Here is a 23,475-nt window from a genome sequence, read left to right on the forward strand (position 1 = left end):
ATTTATTTATTTATTTATTTATTTATTTATTTATTTATTTATTTATTGGCTAGGCAATGGGGTTAAGTGACTTGCCCAGGGTCACATAGCTAGTAAACGTTAAGTGTCTGAGGCTGGATTTGAATTCAGGTCCTCCTGAATCCAGGGATGGTGCTCTATCTACTGCACCACCTAGATGCCCCAGGATTAAGAAATTTAAAAGGCCAAAAGGGTCCACATTACCCAGCAGACTTGTTCTTGGACACAATGAATTCTACAAGAAAGTTAAAATGTACTAGATGCCGTGAGTCCCAAAGAACACAACAACAAAATAAAATAAAACTGACTCTAAATAGACAGGAAATAACTGATTTCTGATGTGGAGGTTCATTTTAGAATTGGTTGCCTTTTTACAGACAAAGGTCAAAATCTAAATCCAACAAGAATGCAGCAATGAAAACTAATATGCATCTCCAAAACTCCAACTTGACCCATTCAAAAAAATTTTTTGAATAAAAGAAAGATAGTAAAGACAGTCATCCTGATTATCATCATTTTTTTAAATTCTAGTTCTTTTTTATTAATTAATTTACTTATTTTTAATTTTCAGAATTCACTTTTATAAGATTTTGAATTCTAAATTTTCCCTCCTCCCCAAGATGGCATGCAATCTGAAATAGGCTATACATGTACAACCATATTAAACATATTTCCACATTAGTCATATCATCATTTCTTTAAAAAGCACTACAATAAAGAGTTAAAAACTAGGAAACAAGTGTGAAGAAAGTCTGATATAAAACACAACTAAGGCAGGTCATCCTAAGAGTATTCATAGATGAAACTAAAGGGAGGACAACAAAGAGATGGAAAATGAAATTAATTTCTCAGTACTTCTATGGCTGTCTATTCTCATTATTGATGACAGTGGAACCCCCACACTTGGGCTCTAACCTTTCAAGACCACAAGGACTATAAGTGGAAATGGAAATGATACTCAAAAAGATGAAGCTGGGAAGAGCAACTGGACTAAAGCAAGTATGCACTAAGGAAACCAATGCCAGAGGAAATAGAACAAAGGAAGGCATTAAGGGCCCAATTCAAGATATCCCAAAGCAAGGAAAGAGTCTATGTGCTTTAAAAAATTATAAAGTCACTTTAAAAAATAAAGGAAATTTAGAGACAATCAGCAACTGACTTGCATTTTTCTTTCTCACCTGTATAAAATCTTGATGAGAAGAATATATAAGTGTATTTAGGATATCTTTCCTTAATTAAAATATGAGAAGGAATCAAACTTTTGCAAATGATTTTCTACAGTACACTACATCTTTAGAGTTGCATAATTGACTGAAAAGCATTTGAGAATTTGGGAAATAGCACAGTACTTTCAACATTATCCTTTTAACACCAATACTTTCCCAGTGTGTGTATGAATCATAAAATAAATGCAAAAAAAACTGCAGATATTACAACATCCCAATATGTTTACTGTTGAATAAAGAAAAAAGGTGATTCAGTAAAACCAAATGAAATCTTAATGACTCTCCTATAACAAGGTGTATCCCAAAAATATATTAAGATCATAGCTGCTGCTGTTATTGTTTGTCCTTCATTCTCAAAGAGGACCAATGACATCAGAAGGTGATGTCTTGACTTGTAAGTGAATTGGATTTAAGTGAGGCAGGACTGTGCAAAGTCACCAACCTCACTCTCTCCTCCAGAGTCATCTGGGTCCAGTGGCAAGATGTAGTTCAGATGACTGGAGATGGCCCCGATACAGTGGGAGACCTTGGCCTCTTTAAGTTAAGGTCTTTCCCAGATCTCAGTTTGTCTGAGGCAACACCCACATTCAGTGATTAAGGCTAGCTAAGAAATGAGGCAAAAATGGCCCCTTTTACCTAGGCAGAAAAAAGAAATCAGTTTGGGAGGGGAGGATCCTCAGAGTTTCTGGCCAAAACACAAACAATTGCTATATATACTCACTCAGAGCCAGGTGAGTCTTGGACTGGGACCTATTGTTGGCCAATCAGTGAGAGCCAGAGTGATCTGAATTTAAGGCATGGTCAAGTAGCTTGATTTGAATCCCAATGAGTTTTATCAAAGTCTGGTTTTCCAATGCTGTATTTCAAGAAATCATATATGAAACTACATGGGGCAAAAGAGTTAATTGTCCCAGTTTGTTTGTTTGTTTCTTTTTATGGTAGAATAAATAAGTAGGAAAGATAAAAAAGAAATCTAGCCCATAAACCTCAAGATATGTTGTGACGTTTCAGCAATTAAAATTTGTATTCCTTTGGGCAGAGCACCCACAGATAAGAGTATGATTCGCTATGTAGACTAAGGAAGAGGAGAGAGAGATGGAGGGAGGGAGAGGAAGGAAGGAAAAAAGGAAGGAGGGAAAGAAAGAAAGAAGGAAGGAACCAGCAGCATTGCCAAATGGAACTGGTCAGTTGGGTCCCCAATGAGGCAGCTACTACTACTCACAGATTGTTCTCATCTTCATTCTCAAAGAAGATGAATGACATCAGAAAGGTGATATCTTGACTTGCAAGTGAATTGGATTTAAGATCTTACAAGCTTCCTAGATAGATGCAACCAAAGAGAAAACTATTCAGTGATCCTTTGATTACCACTGTCAATTGAGATATAAAACAGGGAGATAGATACTCACCAAAGGTGTGTGCCAATATCAAAAAAGATGTCTTGCCTAGAGTAGAAATAGAAGAAAAATTCCCAAGAGATTGTGAGATTCTCCAGAAGTTTGTGTTTGCAGATTATATTATGATGATTACATTGAGCTGCCAAAATACTACAGGGGTTCCTCAATGAGATTCATAACCATTAATACCACTTCAAAAAAGGTTCAGTCTAACAATTCACAATGAAAAAAACTAAATAGATGAAAGATGTCTTTGCCCAGACTATGACATTCAGTTGGATGGACATCCCATTGGGTTAGTCCATTAGTACATATCTTGGACATAATACAGATTCAAAATTGAACAAAAGGAAAAAAAACAAGTTAGATTACATCTGGGGCACTGTACAACAATCCCAATCTGCCCCTGGGCGAAAAAACCTTTTATAACATCAATCACAGGACACCACATTCTCCAAAAAAAAAACAAAAGTGTGGGTGATAAAAAGAGCAATGAAGAACCTCACAGTGGAGGGCAGAGCCAAGATAGCAGAATACAGGCAGCAACCCAGCCAAACTCTCTTAAAATTATCCTCTAAACAACTTTAAAATAATGTGTTCAATTAAATTCTGGAGAAGCACAACCAACAAAAGGTCAGGATGAGGCATTTTTCCAGCCCAAGACAATGTAGGAAGTCAGCATGAGAGGTCTATGACACTAGACTGGCCCCCAGCCCACAAAAGCACATGATGCAATAACAACAGTAATGGGCTGTGTTGTGGCAGCAGCAGCAGTCATGGGAGCTCTTAGGCCAGAGGCAGTAAGAGTATTGGACAATACTACAGTCAGAAAAAGATTACAGTGGACCCTGAGCTGACACTAGGCACAGAACCAGTTGCTATTTGGCAACTCAATTACCCATGTGCAGCTCTAGGCTGCATTGTTAGTGGAGTTGTAATATGATCCAACCATTTTGGAGAGCAATTTGGAACTATGCCTGAAGGGCTATAAAAATGTGCGTACCCTTTCACCCAGCAATAGCACTTCTAGGGCTATATCCCAAAGAGATCATACAAATGGGAAAAGGACCCACATGTACAAAAATATTTACAGCAGCTCTTCTTGTGGCAGCAAAGAATTGGAAATTGAGAGGATACCCATCAATTGGGGAATGGCTAAACAAGCTGTGGTATATGAATGTAATGGAATACTATTGTGCTATAAAAAATGATGAACAGGCAGACTTCAGAAAAACCTGGAAAGACTTGTATGGTCTGATGCTGAGTGAAGGGAGCAGAACCAAGAGAACGTTGTACACAGTAACAGCCACGTTGTGCAGTGACTAATATTGATAGCCTTACCCTTTTCAGCAATACAAGGATCTAAGACATCTCCAAAGGCCTCATGATGGAAAATGCTATCTATATACAAAAAAATAACTATGGAGTATGAATGCAGATAGAAGCATATTATTTGCTTTTTTTTTTTCTTCTGCTATGTTTTGTTTTCTCTTTCTGGTGGTTCTTCCTATTGGTTCTAATTCTTACTTACAACTTCACTAATGTGAAAATATGTTTAATAGGAATGTATATGTATAGCCTATATCAGATTGCACACCATCTTGGGGAGGGAGGTGGAGAGAGAGGGAGAGAAAAATTTAAAACTCAAAAGCTTATGGAAGTGATTGTTGATAAATCAAAATAAATTAATTTAAAAAATTAGAATTGGGCAAGGAAACACTAATGACTCCATAAGACATCAAGAAACAATAAAACAAAATCAATGGCCTAAAAAAATAGAAGAAAATGTGAAATATCTCCTCAGAAAAACAACTGACCTAGAAAATAATTTGAGGAAAGATAATTTAAGAATTCTTGGACTACCTGAAAATCATGATCAAAAAGAAAAGAGCCAAGACATCATATTTCAAGACATTATCAAGGAAAACTGCCTTGATGTCTTAGATCCAAGGAGTAAAATAGAAATTGAAAGAATCCATCAATCACCTCTTAAAAGAGATCCCCAAATGAAAATGTCTAGGAATATTTTAGCCAAGTTCCAGAGCTCCCAAGTCAAGAAGAAAATATTGCAAACAGCCAGAAAAAATTATTCAAATATCATGGAACCACAATCAGGATCACACAAGATTTAGCAGCTTCTGTATTAAAGAAACAGAAAACTTGGAATATGATACTGGAAGGCAAAGGAGCTAGGATTACAACCAAGAACAGTCTACCCAGCAAAACCAAGCACAATGCTTCAGGGGGAAAATGGATATTCAATGAAGTAAAGGATGTTCAAGCATCACTGATGAAAAGACCACAGTTGAATTAAAAAAATCTGACATTCAACCACAAGACTCAAGAAAAGCATAAAAAGGTAAACAAGAAAGAGAAATCATAAGGGACCTAATAAGGTTAAACTGTTTACATTCTTATATGGGAAAATGATACATGTAACTCTTAAGAACTTTTTCATTATTAGGGCAGTTTGCATAGATAGAGAACATGCAGTGAGCATGGGTATGAGTTGATTATGTTGGGATAATCTCAAAAAAAAGAAGGGGTGATAAAGAGGGATGCACTGGGAGAAGAGGGAAGGGAGAAGAAGAATGGGGGAAACTATCTCACATTAAAAAGGTACATAAGGAAGAGTTGTTAAGTGGAGGGGAAAATGAGGGAGTGACAGGAAATTCTTTAACCTCACTCTCATTGGAATTGGTTCAAAAAGGGTAATATATGTATACATGCTCAGTTGGGTATAGAATCTATCTTACCCAACATGGAAGGAGGAGGGGAAAAGGATAAGATAAAGAGTAAATGTGATAAAAGGTAGAATGGATTAAAGAAGGCAGCAGGATAGAGTAAAAAGAGAGACAGAGGAGGAAAAACAGAAGAAAATAGGATGGAGGGAAATACACAATTAGTAATCATAATTCTGATGAACAGAATGTAAATGGGATGAAATCACCCATAAAATGGAAGCAGATGGCAGAATGGATTAGAAACTAGAATCCAACAATATATTGTTTGAAAGAAACCCACTTGAAACAGAAAGAAAAACACACAGAGTTAAAATAAGGGCTTGGAGAAGACTCTATTATGTTTTGGATGAGGTTTAAAAAAAAGTCAGGTATAGCAATCATGATCTCAGATACAGCAAAAGCAAAAACAGCCCTAATTAAGAGATAATCAAGGAAACTAGATTTTGCTAAAAGGTACAAAAGAAAATGAAGCAACATCAAAAATTTTTACAGTAAGTATCTCTGATAAAAGCCTCATTCCTCAAAATATATAGGGAACTGAGTCAAATTTGTAAAAATAAGAATCATTCTCTAATTAATAAATGGTCAAAGGATATGAACAGGCAGTTTTCAGAAGAAATCAAACCTATCTACAATTATATTTTAACATGTTTTAGGTCATTATTGATTAAAGAAATGCAAATTAAAACAAGCTTGAGATACCACCTCACACCTATCACATTGACTAACATGACGGAAAAGAAAAACAACAAATGTTGGGGGGGATGTAGAAAAATAGGGACATGAATGCACTGTTGGTGGCACTGTAAACTGATCCAGTCATTTTGGAGAACAATTTGGAACTATGCCCAAAAGGCTATCAAACTGTGCATACCCTTTGCCCCAGAAATACCACTACTAGGTCTCTATCCCAAAAATATCAAAGGAAAAGGACCCACATGTACAAAAATATTTATAGCTGCTCTTTCTGTGGTGGCAAAGAATTGGAAATCAGGGGATACCTATCAATTGGAGAATGGCTAAACAAGTTGTGGTAGATGATTATGATAGAACACTATTGTGCTATAAAAAATGATGAACAGAATGGTTTCAGAAAAAAAAAAACTCGTATGACTTATATGAATTACTGCAGAGTGAAGTGAGTAGAACCAGGAGATCATTGTAAACAGTAACAGCAATGCTGTTAAAATTATCAATTGTGAAAGACTTGGTTACTCAGATCAATACAACGATCCAAGACAATTCCAAAGGACTCATGATGAAAAAATGCTCTCCACCTCCAGAGAGAGAACTGATGAACTCTAAGTGCAAATTGAAGTTTGTTTGTTTTTTACATTCTTGATTTTTCTTGCTTTTTTGTGACATGGTTAATATGGAAATATGTTTTACATTATTTCACATATATAATTGATATCATATTGCTTGCCTTCTTGATGGGTGGGAAAGGGGCTGGAGAGAGGAAAAGAATTTAGAACTCAAGTTTTTTAAATGCTAAAGATAAATTTTTTTTAAAAAGAGACTCATTGTAGGTATAAACAATTTTATTACAATATTAACAATGATTACTTGAATATAACTGGTATATTAAGAATATCCGAGAAATGTATGAGTGGAAAAAGAGATGGGCTAGTTAAGTATTTAGAATGAATAATAACAAATGTACAGCTCAAGTAGTATCCAAAATGTAAAAGGACCTGTTGGGGAGATTCCATGTCATGTGTAAGAAAGAACACGCACAAGAATGGCAAATGATGGGGGCAGCTAGGTGGCACAGTGGTTAGAGCACCGGCCCTGAAGTCAGGAGGACCTGAGTTCAAATCCAGCCTCAGACATATAATACTTCCTACCTGTGTGACTCTGGGCAAGTCACTTAACCCCAATTGCCTCACTTAAAAAAAAAAAGAATGGCATATGATGAGAAGCCGTGGATAAATTGTAATCTGTACCAGGAACTTAATACCCACATCACTGATAATCCACATCCATGGCTGTCATAGAATAATTGAACTTAAAACGTACATGGTACTGTGCTAAAGCCTGGGGATACAAACATGAAAAATATTAAGTAAAATATTCTGATGTCCACCTCTCTTATGCCACTGTGAGGCGGACAGCACTGTTCCCTTCATTAGAAACCAGAAAAGGGAAATCCAAAAAGCTTTTGTTCCAGACTAATAGGGGAAAGAGTGGATGTGGGAATTAAAAACATCAAAACCATAATGACTAACAAATCTGTTTTATTCATTTTAACTGCCATGACTTTTTAAATTCTAGTTCTTTGATACAAATTTTGTCATTTAAATGTTTTTAAATGTCATCGCTGAGTCAACCACAATTAATATTCCTATATCATATAAATATTTGATGTATTAGCTATCAATCAAATGTTGCTTGATTCTCTTAAAACAAAATTAATTATGGAGTAGGACAAAGGCTCATGAAGGGGTAGCAAATAATTAATTTACAAGTCACTTGGATTAACAGATATTTTATTAACCTCAAACTGCTGGATACTAAGAGCAGAATTCTGACATATTAAATTTTTAAAATTTCTGAGCCTTCATATTTTCTTCTATTTAGTCTATATCTTTAAAAAATATAAAAGAACTAGATTATAACAAATAAGTTATTTAAGATCTCTGAAATAATCTCAACTCATATTCAAAAATATTCATGTTTGAAGACTAAATACATTAGCTATTTCTGTATGTTAAAGCAGGACTATAGGATTTTAATAGTAATTACTGGGAGATATAATTTTTAACCAATTTTACATTCGAATAGACAAAAAGTCACAACTGACAAATGTGTATTTTTAATATTTCTCTGAAGTTAGGTATGATATAGTCAAAATAAACAATCAGAGGTCTCCAATGCAAATACTTTCAATTGCTAAGCCTCTGTTTCTCTAAAAAGAAGACTTTACCTTTTACATTCTTTCCAAATGCCATAGAAGAGCCAACTCCTTCTTGCTCTCTGCTGTTTGATTTCTCCTTCATAATCTCATCTTCCTCATTGGAAGCATCATCAGAGGACTTTTTCTTTTTCTTACGTCGAGGTGGAAGCTTCTTTGGGAAAGTAAACATTGGGAATATCACGAGAAGCATTGCAATGGCACAAAGGAGGAATCCACTCCACCTAAAAATCAAGAAACATGAAGAGCCATTTATGCCTTAGGTGGCATGAAGGGTGAACCAAATAAGAAGACAGAGCAGAAGTGATAAAACTTTAAAGAGATAAGAAACAATTTATCTTCACAGATCAATAGCTAAGAGGAAAAAAACAGCTAAGCTAAATAACTAAAAAGGCTTCTCTTGTTCTGCAGCACCATAAATGGCAAGCCTACCCATAACGTCAACAGTTAAACACTCTAGTAGTCCTATTGAAATTTTATTCTATTCAATAATATTTCTAAAAAACCTAATTAATGTGTTTTTCACTGTGCTGTCATCTCCTTAATGAAAGTTCAATGGTACATCCTCAAACAAAAGTAATCTTCCACTCCAATCCTATTTCAGCTCTACAACAAGACGTGGAGGTGACTCTGGGTTCTCAAAGCTATGACAGCAGAGTGAAAACAACATAGTATAGGGGCCCATACCCATAGCTCTCGGGAGGTTTGGTTTTGTTTTTCTAAAACCCCCTTGACTCCTTTTCCCCACTGCCAATGTCTCCCTTAGGAACATCAGTATCTAGAGTTTCTCCTGGGAATATCAGAATTTAGCTCAGATCTTTTCCCCTGAAGGTCCTCAGATTCTCATGCCTGTGAAGGCACGGCAATGTTGCAAGCTGCATCAGCAGGCATGTTTTCACCAATGCAATTGTTGGTCTCTCTTTTTTTTTAATTTTATTGGTGAGGCAATCAGGGTTAAGTGACTTGCCCAGGGTCACACAGCTAGTAAGTATCAAGTGTCTGAAGTCACATTTGAACTCAGGTCCTCCTGACTCCAAGGCTGAAGCTCTATCCACTGAGCCACCTAGCTGCCCTTGCTGGTCTCTTTTTAAGAACTAGGAGATAGTGGGGAAACTACTAAAGAAAATTTTTAAAAATCTCATCTCCCAACATATGGGCTACTGCAAACATGAGTCTTTCATCAAATGGGGGGAATAAAACCATTTCAGATATTAACAAAAGGCACTTTTTAACCTGCCTGCTGATGTTTAAGTTTTTTTTTTTAATTTTGATTAAGAAGAATCTGTTATGCACCTCCTATGTAGCCTGTACTTTGGAGAATACAAAAAAAAAGGTGGGGTATGGGCCTTTCCCTCAAAGGAATTTAACATACAGTTAAAAAAAAAAAAAGCAATTCACGTAAAACAGTGAGAAGAGTATAGACTATGATGAAGTGAAGTGTTAGAATGTGGGAGAAAAAACAATAATCACGACTAGTATTTCTATAATGCTTTAAGGTTTCCAAAAATAATCTTATATAATGATATCTTATCTGATCCTTACAACAGCACTGTTGTCATTTCCATTTTACAGTTGAGGAAAAAGAGGCTTAAGAGAAAATAAATAAGTTTTCCCAGGGTCACCTAGCTAACAAGAATCTGGGGCAGAATTTAAACTCAGGTCTTCCTGACCCCAAGTCCAATCTTCTATCCACTCTGCCACCTGGTGTTATAAATGCTTATGGACCTCAGCAAAGGAGGAATTAGCGCAAACTGCAGTATAATGAAAAGTTTCATGGCAAAGGAGTTGAGGCCTAGTGGCCTCAAAGACTGGCTAGGATTTAGATTCTGTCTATGTATAAACTGAATATCACCATGCAACAGCCACTAATTCTTATATTCATTGAGAAGCAGTTGGTTTTTTTTTAATACTCAAAATCCCCCTAGTAAGTTCCTATTTCTTTTTGGGGGGGGGGAGGGTTTGGAGGGGCAATGGGGTTAAGTGACTTGCCCAGGGTCACACAGCTAGTTAAGTGTCAAGTGTCTGAGGCTAGATTTGAACTCAAGTCCTCCTGACTCCAGAGCCAGTACTCTATCCATTGCACCACCTAGCTGCCCATAAGTTCCTCTTTCAATCCATCACCTACTATGTGCCAGGCACTGTGCTAAGTATACAAATATAAAAGTGCGATAGTCTTTGCCCTCAATAAGTTTATATTCTACTGATATCATAAGTATGGTCACAGGACCCTAAAAATCAAACATAATGCCATAATCATATATGGGAATGGGGTTCCTACCAGTGAAACTCATTCGCCTTCCATTTGCTCCTGCAGCCTCTTGTCTCTGGGCCAAGATTTCTTTCACCACCATCACCACTCCCACCCCCGCCTTCTTCTCTCTGCCAGGTCTTAAGAACTGGCCTGTCTGCTCTCTTCTGATTATCATTACATCTCTTCCCTCTGACTAAAGCTTTACTCCTCCCTGGCCCACTTGTGCAGAAGTGAAATATGATCCCCAACTTCTCTCCTATTTTCTTGCTCCTGTGAAAGCCCTGCAGCCCTTCTGAGATTTCCTAAGGGATTTTGCTTTAAGTAACTACAGAGAAACTTGGGAGATAAAAATAACAAACATGAGGAAGTTACATAGCTATAAAAGGTCATAAAGCTTTCATAATAAAAGTTATCTCAGGTATTCAATGGAGTGCAAATACATAAGGTCTGATCTCAGCTCCTTCATGAACTCCTCATTCATGTCCCCCAAGAGCCAGTCATTCTCAGACTCTTTGTCTATTAATTATTATTCATATATATAAATTGTTAATAGGGCTGTTATCCCTGGATCATACTCCTTCAATAAGGAAAATGCCATCCAAAGTGCCATCTCCTAACCCCCTTTCTTCCCTTCAGTAGACTCTGTATAGGGAAGACAAAGATGAACACAGATGCTCTCACAACAACTCACAGTTACATAGGATTAAATTTAAGGTTTGCAAGGCACGTTACGGTTATTGTCTCTTTTAATCCTCATCACAGCCCTGGGGATAAGGAATACAAACATTCTTAGACATTTAAAATATGAGAAAACTGAGGCTTAGAGAGGTAATCCTGGTCATGGTTACTAAGCAAAGTGTCAGAGCCTGGATTTGAAAGTGCTTGTCCTAACTTCAAAACCAAACTCATAACTCTGTCTCTTACTATAAAGGAAAGAGAAAATTCCAGGTTTCTGTGTTTATCTCTCCCCCAGTTGCTAATAACTTCCTCCCACACACTGAAAAAACAAACAAAAAACAACTTGTTTTCATATATACTTATTTTGCAAATATTTATATGTGTACCTATTTTCTCCCCTGATAGAATGTAAAATCTTTGAAAGAGAGACTCTTTCATTTCTTTCTGTAGCTCCAACTTCTAGCATGGTGCCTGGCATATAGTAGGCATTTGCGAAATACTTGTTCATTAACTGATATCTCATTATCTCCCTATTTCACATAACAATAATTCACATTTATATACTGCTTTAAAGTTTGCAAAAGTGCTTTACTATCAACAACCCTATGAAATAAGGAGTATACTATTAGCATGGCACAGTGGATAGAGACCAGCCTTGAAGTCAGAAAGATCTGGGTTCAAGTCCTGACTCTGACACATACTAGCTATGTGACTCTGGGTAAGTCACTTAACCCCTCATGCTCCAGGCACTTTCTTGGTTTTTGTTTTGTTTTGTTTTGTTTTTAGGCAATTGCGATTAAGTGACTTGCCCAGGGTCACACATCTAGTAAGTGCCAAGTGTTTGGTCTGAGGCTGGATTTGAACTCAGGTGCTCCTGACTTCAGGGCCGGTGCTCTATCCACCGTGCCACCTAGCTGCCCCTCCTGGTAACTTTCTTAAGAATTTAAATTCCATAGAAGGTGCCAACCTGAATTGGTAGAGAGATTTTTATCATCCAGGAGGATCCCTATACCAGTGAAATCCCAGGTCCAAGTCTACTCCCTGTCCCCTATATTAATGAGGAATCTGAAGAACAGAAAAGATGTTTTAGCCATTAGTACACAGTCAGTGTCTGTAAAATTCAAACCCAAGCCTTTCACATTCTATTAATGATGCCACACTTGCTCTCAAAAGAAAAGAAAAAAAAATACTAGTCTTAGATCAGTCCCAGACACTATGAGCAGTCATTTTATCTTTAATTTGCTTTAATGTATCTGAAGATACATTCTAATCATGAGTGTGGATTAGCTAGAAGAAACACTTAGGCAAATTTAGAAACCTAATCACCTCTCACCTTATCTCTATCATAAACTCCTTCTCTGTCAGTCACTCTCAGTTCTAGGATTCTACCAGCTACTTCAAAAATGCTTCAGTAAGTCTCTGGTCTCATCTATTATGGGCACTTCCTCCACTGATGAAATTCACAACCCACCCACATCTCCTTGTCTGTATGATTCTCATTCATCTCTCCCAAGATCCTCCATAGAAAGAGCCATCTAACCTTTCGAAAGGTCTAAAAACTGTGATTCTTAGTACTCTTTGCTTCCTTTCAACGCTCCTCCTGGTACCACTGTGACTGGAAGTAGAAAGAGGTCACAGAGAAGGAAGAATATTTTTAAATTTTTCTTTGCTTTATGGGTTATCATGTCAAAGAATCCATCGCCTAGTGGCAAACTAGTAATGAGACTCTCATTATTTAGCTAGACTAGTTCTCAGTTGTTTTAATCAGTCACCAGGACAATACTTCAAGTCTTTCCAACAAGGTAGAACATCCTAGAGCCTATGGTCCCTTCATAAAATCTTCAAGAACCTAGCGTTCCTTGTACAACATAATAAGGCGTCTCGAAAAAAATATGTAATTGTAAAAAACTATTCCTAGAAAAGTTGCTGATATTTGAAGTTTCATAGCTGAATTATGAGATTGTATTTTCAAAATGTCACACTCTTTCAAAGTTGATACTTGTATATATTTTGCATTGCTTTATATGTGAATGTGTTATTTCCACCATAGAAGTGAGCTCCTTGAAGGCAGGGACTAATTTGTTTTTGTCTTCGTATTCTCAGTGCTTAATACAGTGTCTGGCACATAGTAGGCACCTAATAAATGCTTGTTAATTGACTGGAGGTTTAAAATTAAGTCTAAGACTACTAGAACTTCTTGGACAACTGGGAATCAAAACCATTCATGGGCCCAACATCGCTGATGTCAACATAGGAACTTTGACCTGCTCCATTTCTGCCCTGAGCTGGTTTGCCCCTTATGCAGCCTGGTTACCCCTTCCTGGAGGATCATCGTAACCGTGACATACTATGGATCTCCAATAGTCAGCTCCAGACCTATTGTAGCTCAAAACTCTCAAACTCAAGCAATCCAACAACCTTAACCTCCCCTAGAAGCAGAGATTACAGGCATGCACCACCATGCCCAGCTCCAAAACTATGTCATTAAAACAACACTGTTGATAGTTAAGTTAAATTGCTGACATTTTTCATGTTGTGATCGGGCTCTATAGTCATAGATTTAACAAGGCTAAAATGAGCCAAGAGACACAAACACTTTAAAGAGTGGGAGGGGAAAAGTGTCCTGTTTTGCTTTGGTATGAGGAGGCTTCACTATATCTTCTTTCTTTCCCCTCTAAGTTATATAAGCTAATCATATGACCCCAAAAAAAGAATACAGGAAACAGTTACACACTCATAAGACGCAGGCACATGTGGCTAATTTTAACATAAAAAACATACTATGTGTTCATGAAATGATTCTCACATAATCCAAAGAAGGCTCATTATGGAAATATAATTTTTGGCCAAAAAAAAATGAATTGAAGGTGTTTTTATTTCATGTAATCAAATTAAGATAAAAACACAAAATTTTTTTAATATTTTACAATGGAGAAAATTTTCCCTTCTCTCATTTCAGCTGATAAAATAATATCAGAGATTTGTATTAGAAAGAAGCCTTTGAAAGGCTTAAAATGATCTATTATGAAGACCAGAAAATTCTAAGTAGAAATATAGCAGTATTCACTTTCTAGAAACCAGGGGAAAAAAGGAAGTAAGATTCAAACGTGACATCTGTTAAACATCTATAACACTGGAGCAGGAATGTGTGTGTGCATATGTGTAATCATAGTATACAAAAAAGAAAATAGAGATTCCAAATGGGAATTCTAATTTCTAAACCAAATAAAGGAACTTATTCAATTTTAACAGTAATATCCTCAGCTTCCCACTTGGGAAGCTCACTGTGTTCATCTGCGTTATGATTCATCACCTAATATTTTGATAAAAAGTAACAAAATAACGATGAGCCAAATCAACTTCCTCCCAGCCCAATATATTAAGGAGCAGTCATAGCAAGGATCAGTCAGTCCCCTACCTACATTTGCTGAGCAATTTATCCCATTCATTTGTACTCATTACAATCAAGTCCAGTACTAACAATGATAGCAGTAGTAAAAGCAAAAAACATTTACCTCTGCTGCTCCCTTGGGAATTTTCCTCCCTCCAGTTCTCTCATGTAACCTATGCCTGGCCTTCTCTCTCATATTTCACTCCTTCCATCATCAAAAGCTAGCAAAGAACTATATTTGTCCACCCCAACCTCCTCTTTCCCCAGATTCTTCAAGGATTAAGCATAGTCTTCACTAATTCCCTTATGTTTGGCTTCTGTAACACTACTTTCCTGGTCCTCCTATATACCTGAGCTTTCCTTTTTTCTTTAACTTGTCCCAGGTGTTCCATTTTCACTAAGTAGTGATTTATTTTGACTGTGATTGACCTCACAGGTCCAGGTATTATGGATATATGAATTTATTTTTAACAGATTTTATTGCCATTTGTTTTTATATCACCTAGATTTCCTCTAATCTCCCCTCCCTCTTCCTAAAGATCCAAAACAAAGATTTTTCAAGAAAAGAAAAATGGAATAAGAGAAAAAAATACATCCAAAAAAAAAGAATCTAGCCTTCTATGCAATGTTCCCTACCTATAGACCCTGTCACCTCAGCAAAGTTATAGAGATGGACATCTTCACATATATTTTCTTTGGAGTGATGTATTAATTTTTACCAATAGAAATTACTTATAACTAGTCTTCTTACATTACTCAGGAAATTGAGGACATTCTACATAAGCTCCCTAATCTATCATTCTCTTCATCTCAAAACTTCTTGACATTATCCCCCCACACACTCTCTCTTCTCCTTTCCTTCAGTCTCTGAAAATAAGTCATTCCTTCTCCTTGCCAAGGCCAACTCCAACCTCAATAAAGGCAACCTCAATTGTCCTCTCTTCTCTTGAACCTTCAACTTCTTTTTCTCACTAGTGGTTCCTTCCCAACTGTCTTCAAACACGCCCAAGTCTCTCCCCTCCTTAAAGAAACTTCACTACATCATTAAGTTATCTCCTAAAGCTCTCCTCCCTCTCAACCAACCTTCCAGAAAAAAAGCTGTCTACATTGATTGCCTCCACTTTCTGTCCTCCCACTCCTCAACACTTGGCAATTTGGCTTTTGACTTCACCATTCATCTGAAACTGTTGTCTTCAAAGTTACTAATGATCACTGAACTGCCAAAGTTGGTGATCTTTTCTCAGTCCTGATCTTTCTCTCCTACATTTGACACTGTTGCCCACCCTTCTTCTATTTTTCCAATCATTTCTTACTTTCCTTTGCTGGTTCAATAAGAATCATGATCTTTAACTGTGGGATCCCCAAGGCTCCGCCTGTGCCTTCTGTCTCAATTTTCTCACTTGGTGACCTCATCCACAACCGTGGGCTTAATTATCATCTCTATGCAGATGACTCACAGATCTATATATCCAGCCCCAGACTCCTTTCTGAATTTCATTGCCTGGTATCCCCAGTTTATGTGCCGTTGAACATCTCAAATGGAATGTCCTGGAGACATCTCAAATTCAAAATACTCCCACTTCTCCAAAGAGCTCTCATTATCTTCCTCCCCACAAAAATCCTCCCCTATTCTAAACTTTCCTCGTTCTGCTGAAGTCACCACCACCCTTCCAATCTCCCTGCCTCATGTCTCTTCTCACTCCAGTCCATCCTTTGCACAATTGCCGAAGTAATTTTCCTTCAGTGTTTATCTCACCATGTTACACCCCTACTCAGTCAACTTCAGCGGCTTCTTATTGCCTCTAGGATAAAATGTGATTTATTTTGCTCTCAAAACCCTTCACTACCTAATTGCCATTTCATTTTAAATTACTACCCCTCCAGCACTCTATGATAGAGTCAAACTGCCTTCCCATTACTTACATCACATTCTATCCCCTTTCTCTGTGCCTTGACAATAGCTATTCCCCATACCTCAAATGCAAACGGGTAGGTTGGTAGCAATAATGGATGGAGTGCTGGACCTGGGGTCAGGAAGACCTGAGTGCAAATCCAGCCTCAGACATTTAGTAGCTGTGTAAGCGGGGCAGGTCATTCAACCCTGTTTGCCTCAGTTTCCTCATCTGTAAAATGAGATGGAGAAGGAAATGGCAAACTACTCCAGTATCTTTGCCAAGAAGACCCCAAATGGGATCACAAAGAATTGAACATGACTGAACAACAAATTCCTCAAATGCACTCCCTCCTCACCTCTACCTCATAGAATCATTCTCTTATTTTAAGAACTCTCAAACTCAAGTACTTCATCAGCCTCAACCTCCCCTAGTAGCAAGGGATTACAGGCATGCACCACCATGCTTACCTCTAAAACTATCTTACCTTCTCAAGTAAGCTTTTCCTACCCCCCTTCCCCAACTGCTAGTGCTTCCTTTCCCAAACTATCTTGTATTTAACTCTTTGTATTTATTCTATATATACATATATACTTATATCACTCCAAAGAAGACCTAGGAGAAAGCATCTCCCCCTACTCTTTTACAGGGGTGGCAGGGTCCACAGGTGGGGAACATTGACTATAATGCTAATTTTTATATGTATTTTTTCTTTTATTCCTCTTTTTCTTTTCTTTTTTTTTGGAAAAATCTTTGTCATGGCTTTCTAGAAAGGGGATGGGAATCTGGATGATATAAAAACAAAAGATATCAATAGAATCTATTTTTTAAAATTCATATATCAGTAGCATTTGAACCTGTGAGGTCAATGGTAGTCAAAGCAAATCATTGGTTGTTGAAAAAAAGATCACCCAGGACTAAATGAAAGAGAAGGAATGGTCTAATCAAAGGAGTACCAGCGAAGTGATGTTCCAGAAGCTAAACATATAGGTATTAAAAGCTGAACAATACATACATATATAACCATATATATATACACATATATACACACATACATATATGCACAAATATATGTGTATGTGCATGTAAGTGTGTATATATACATAAATATATATACTTTTTGTCTACCATTAGACTATAAGCTCTTTTAAAATAAAGATTGTTTAATCCTTTGGATTTGTATCCCCTGTGCCTATAATAGCATCTGACACATAGTAGGCATTTAATAAAAGCCTTGATAGGCTTGACTGATAGTAGAGATGAGGCTAAGTAGTAGATGGAACAAGCCTGTATTACTATTATATTATTATTACTTAATATATGCTGAGACTGCAAATGTGTCTCCCATATTGAGAGACTTTTACGCAAAAGAAACTTTTCTATTAAAAATTATGTGAAGAAAAAGGAGGAGGAGGATGAGGAAGAAGAAGAATTTTATTGTAATTGGCATGTTAATAGAGTTGAGTTCCCTTTGATGCATAGTTGCTTATAGCCTTATGAATCTACTTCCCAGAAATGCAACTGGTTTTTTTTTCTTCTAATTTCTGTCATTGGTCTTGCTTTCTTACTCTAAGATAACAGAAGTTTCAGTCAAGGTCATACTCAGGATATTTCTTAGCATCTAAGCTGAACAAATGGACCATGTTGAGATAACCACTACTTCCCAAAGTCAATGACTACACAACATTTTTAGGTTAACCAAAGAAGAAGGAAGCATGGAATAGTAGAAATAGCACTCAATTTGAAACCAGAGGACTTGGGTTCAAATCCCAGCTCAACCACTTACTACTTGTGTGATCTTGGATATATCACTTAATGTCTCTGAGTCTCGGTTTTCCTCAATCTGTAAAATGAGAGGATTAGATTAAATAACTTCCTTTCCAACTCTTAATCTGTGATCCAATGAAATATATGAACTAACCCATCAGTTTCCCCTCGGATAACAAGTGCCTATGTCTATGGCTGCTAAGAATTTGGAATATATGCCAAGGCCAAAGGCTAATCATGAGTGTGGAAAAGGTAGGCTCATGATACCATGTACCACGAGCTAGGTTCATGTACCCTGGATACCTAGAAGACTATCCATAAGCTCAGGCATATGTCACCAAACCAATTAGTGTTCTTAAATCTTCAGGAACATTTGAAGAGTAGCAACCTTATCAATAATGAGGTATTTCAGAATCAGAACTTTTTTGCAATAGGAGCAGAAATAATCTGGCTTCAAATCACATTCTGCCATGTGACCCTCACATGGATATTAGTACTTGTTTCGGCACTGAAAAAGCTGGTGTAGGACAAAAAGAAACTCTACACACCCAGAGAAGTATGCCCTTCACCTGGAAGTACCAGAGAGGTTATGAATAGCCTTCATATCCCCTAACACTAGCTATGCATCTAAGACCCAAGCCAACTATAATTCAGCTCTATCACAAATCATATTCTTCAATAAATTTCAGTGGAATATATGTGAATTTTGTGTTGAATTTTGCCTTCACCTTTTAGTGACACAAAGTAAGATTTACCACATAACTCAGATAATATAATATAAAGTATTTTGTATACCTCAAAATGCTCTATAAATCTTAGCTTCTATTATTCCATGCTTAAATATTCTTATTGATTAACTATTCACTTAAAAACAAGTAGCTATTAAATGTCAGGAAATGGAGAGGAGGACTTGCTCATTCCCCACCCCCAATCCTTGGAATTAGCCCCATGAACCTACAACACTCCTCAATCATACTACTCTCTCTTTCTGAGTTCTCCACCAACTAGTACCTTCCTACTTTATTGCATCACCTGATAGTCATCCTTTCAATTCTCCAGCCAAATCACCCCCTCCCTCATATATGTTCAACATTTTCCTTCTTTAAACCTTTGCTTATACTGTCCCCTATACATGGATAGTCTATCCCCTAATCTGTTGAAATATACACCATTCTTCAAGGGCCAGCTCAAATCTCTAACTTCCATGAAGCCTTCTCAATTCTCCTCATGCTCATAAATAGCCTTTTTTCCCTTAGATGTTGCATAGTGTTTTGTACCTTTCTAGTGAACTTATAAATTGTATAGTAAGCATTGTGTTATAGTAATTGCATGTATATTCTATAGTCATTGCATAGTTCTCTGTCCCATACACAATTCCACAAGGACAAGAATCATGTATTCACTGTATTTCCATCTCCCCAGATGCAAAACAGTGCTTTGCACAGACTAGTCAAATAATAAATGATTGGTGAAGGAAGTCTAGAACTGAAATCACTTGACCTATATAGTAACAAGAGCACCGTCTTAGCCATAAAGCAAAGTGTGCCATCAATGGAGCATCTCTAGTCCAATAAGCCTGTTGAATCTTCTTTCAACTGGTTTACTTGGTCCTGGATTCTACATGGAACAACTGAGGCATCAGAAGGTGAGGGGAGAAGAAAAGGAACTATGGCATCCAGGAGCTAGAATCATATAGATTTAGGGGCGGAAGGGACCTTGCAGGTTATCTATTCCAATCCCGTGATTTTATTGTTAAGGAAACCATAGCCTAGAGTGGTTAAGTGATTTGCTTGAGGTCACAAAGATAGCGAATGGAAGGATGGATTTAAAACCAGGGCCTCTAAGAACAAAGCTGGTGTTCCTCCCACTGTACCATGCTGCCTCTCAGTTTGGAGTGGGGTGGTAGGAAAAAAAAAAGACAGAGATAAGGTTACTATTTTTAAATGGGTAGATTTTCTTTAGAATTTTAATGAATTTTTTTCTTCTTTCATTTTTCCCCACTCCCATCCCCAAAAAGGAGGATTTGCTAGAATTCCAAATCTGGTTTCAGCTTTTCAAAAACCAAGTCAGAAGGTAAGTATGTATTTCCTTCCCCCTTTTCTACTACAGATTTACTTCAAATAACTTGCAAAAATAGGTGCCATTGATTTGTTTGTTTTTCCCTCAGAAAGATTCATTCAATGATACCTCCTACACCTCAAAAGCTTTATTCCTCTTCCGGGCCTCACTTAAATTGATGTGAGGACATCCATCCCACCCACCTCCAAACACAGGCTCATACTGCATGCCAATGAGACACTTAAATAACAAAAATATTTAACTTTCTATTTTGAAAATCCAATATGTCACTATCTAGTTCCTGCCAAATACTTCATATCCTTTGTTCACTGGTGACTGGTCAGTGTTATCCATTTTAGATTAGCATTGCATGGGGATGTAATCTTCCCTTAAATTCTTTGAAAAATGCCCATAATAGCCCTTGTGAAGATGGGCACAACAATGTTATTGATTATGATCAAATCCTAGTACATAAGTTTCTGATTCTCAATAAAGTGTACTGAGATGTACACAGTACCAAACTGACCTAAAATTCTAGAAACAAAAGGCTAATCTACTTCAAATTATTCAGAAAATTCCAGAACCACTCCCAAATATACTTAGTCTACTCTCTCATCCTCAATTTTATCATCACTGTTCTTTTTTTACATTTTCTGCAAAAAAAAATTTTTAATTTTATCCATTTGAAAAATATATACATTGAGTCACTCATTCAAGAACATTTTATTGGGGCAGCTAGGTGGCAGAGTAGATAGAGCTCTGGTCTTGGAGTCAGGAGAACCTGAGGTCAAATCCAGCCTCAGATACTTGAAACTTACTAGCTGTGTTACCCTGCACAAGTCACTTAACCCCGATTGCCTCACCAAAAAAAAAAAAAAACATTTTATTAAGTAAGCACTAACTATGTCTATGGAGCAGCTAGGTGGTAAAGTGGATAGAGCACTGAGCTTGGAATCAGGAAGACTCATCATCTTCATGAGTTCAAATCTGGCGCCAGACACATAGTGGCTGCAAAACCCTAGGCAAGTCACTTAATCCTGTTTGCCTCAGTTTCCTCATCTGTAAAATGAGCTGGAAAAGGAAACAGTAGACCATTCCAGTATCTTTGCCAAGAAAACCCCAAATGGGGTCATAAAGAGTCAGACACAAGTGAAATGACTGAACAATACCTCCTATGTCTATATCCCTTTGCTAGATGTTAGGAAGAACACAAAGAAAGTAAATTTTTCAAGCTGGAAAAAGAATGAATAAATACATGAAACTGCTAGAAAACAACTCTAGAGCAATACAGAGGTTATCTAATTTTAAGCTGTAGTAGCTTAAAATTGCACTAAGACTTTTGGAACAAACAGTATAGTATAAGAAATAGTGTAATGGTGTGATCTACATTGTATAAGGTTTACATTATGTACAGTAAAGGAACTAACTTTAAAATAAAAGAATTTATACACATCCACAAGAGTATTGTAATCTTCAAAGTAGTGACTTTAGAAGAATACACTTATTCCAATGATATAACTACTACTCCAAAAATTTTTTTTTGATTTTCTCTTTTGGGATCTGACCTTTGAACTAGTCTTGATGTGAACCTTGAAGGAAGCCTAAGATTTAGGATGTATGTAGAAGAGTAAACTGTCAAACTGCATAATTCTCCTTGTATATTACTGGTCAGGAAGAGGTAGGACTAAATTGCTGAGGTCCATTTTTATGCTATGATTCTGTGACTAATACTTTTTTTATTTTTTTAACACAATCTCTTTCCAAACTAAAGTTACATCTTATAATAAGCTCTTATACCTCTTCATTCTACACCTCCAGGCTCTTGGGTACCATGTTAAATTCTATCCTCTGCCCTTGAAGCTTCAAGATGATAAATGCCTAGTCTTCCCCTCTATCCAAAGGTTTGCACTAAATTTCCACTAAATGATGATGATGATGATAATGATGATTTAAAATTTTACATTTTATAGCTCTCTATATTTTTAAGTATTTTTTCATTTAACTCATTTGATCCTCATAACAACCCTATGAAGTAAGCAAAGCAGGAATGGTTCTTCCTATTTTACATATGAGGAAACTGAGACTCAGGAAAGATAAGTAACTTGACCCAAGACACAGCAAATGGTAGTCAGAAATATAACCCAGACCTTATGACTCCTAGTCCATTCTCCTTCCAAGGCAGCCACCTTACAAGTAACTATATTGTACATAGAATTTTAAAGAATAAATAAACTCTTTACTCATGCAAAATTTACTCACATATGTATATGACTACATCTAGTTTAAGATATTCAATAGGAAATAGGTAATGTCAGGGACTAAAGCTCAAGGGAAAGACTGGGGCTATGTGCATGTGCGTGTACGTGTACAGGTGCATGTACATGTGTCTATAATATCTGTGAGTCATCTCCATAGAAATGATAATTAGACCCATGAGAGTTGATGAGGTTACCAAGAGAAAGAATGCAAAGGGAGAAGAGGACAGAATCTTGGGGAACATCCATAGTTAGAAAGTGTAATGGAGACTGAGGAAGGATCAGATAGTAGAAAGAAGTCAAACCAAGAGAGAGTAGTGTCAACCATCTGGAAAATTCATTCCCTGGTAATACTGGGTAAATAATGCTTTTTCTGAATATGTCCTAAATTAAAAAAAGAAAAAAAGATTGAAGACTACCAGTGGTGCTAGCCAATTAGCAAATTAATTTATTAGGCTACCAGTTCCTTCACTAAAAGCCATCTCTCATGCCCCATTGTGCAGTCAAGATGACTTTGAGTTCTCTAAGGTTATGGCAATGTGATGCAAACTCTAACAGATCCTAACAAGCCAGCAACACTGTGACTGCAGCCCAGTTATAGAATGTGTGTCTGCCACCCGAGGAACCTCATCACCAGAAGGCTGACCATCACCTGATGAATTATTTTTAGCCATAATAGTTAATGAAAACACTCTAGTGTGGCATAAAGGGACTGCTGTCTACATCAGTACATGTAATACTGTTACCTGATGAAATCCAGAAGTTTTTTTTAATATATTGAATTATGGCTTCATTGCAAACTCCAACCTTTTGGTTATTTGAGGTAAAGTTTTCTGACTTTGTTAGAAGCATAACCGCCTTCAGTGAACAATAATATGATTGGA

The 23,475-nt window shown here is 36.9% G+C and overlaps 1 protein-coding gene across 2 annotated transcripts in view; it reads right to left on the bottom strand.

The window, feature by feature from the left end:
• Positions 1–23,475, bottom strand: part of LOC114053871 (solute carrier organic anion transporter family member 5A1-like) — a 190,847-nt gene that overhangs the window by 104,172 nt on the left and 63,200 nt on the right. For both annotated transcript variants that reach the window (XM_027876976.1, XM_027876975.1), the window contains exon 3: positions 8,312–8,523. In XM_027876976.1, the coding sequence (XP_027732777.1) occupies positions 8,312–8,523 (212 nt within the window). The remainder of the gene's footprint in view (positions 1–8,311; positions 8,524–23,475) is intronic.

Source organism: Vombatus ursinus, unplaced genomic scaffold (genome assembly GCF_900497805.2).
Source record: "Vombatus ursinus unplaced genomic scaffold, bare-nosed wombat genome assembly UNPS02014812.1, whole genome shotgun sequence".
NCBI lineage: Eukaryota > Metazoa > Chordata > Mammalia > Diprotodontia > Vombatidae > Vombatus > Vombatus ursinus.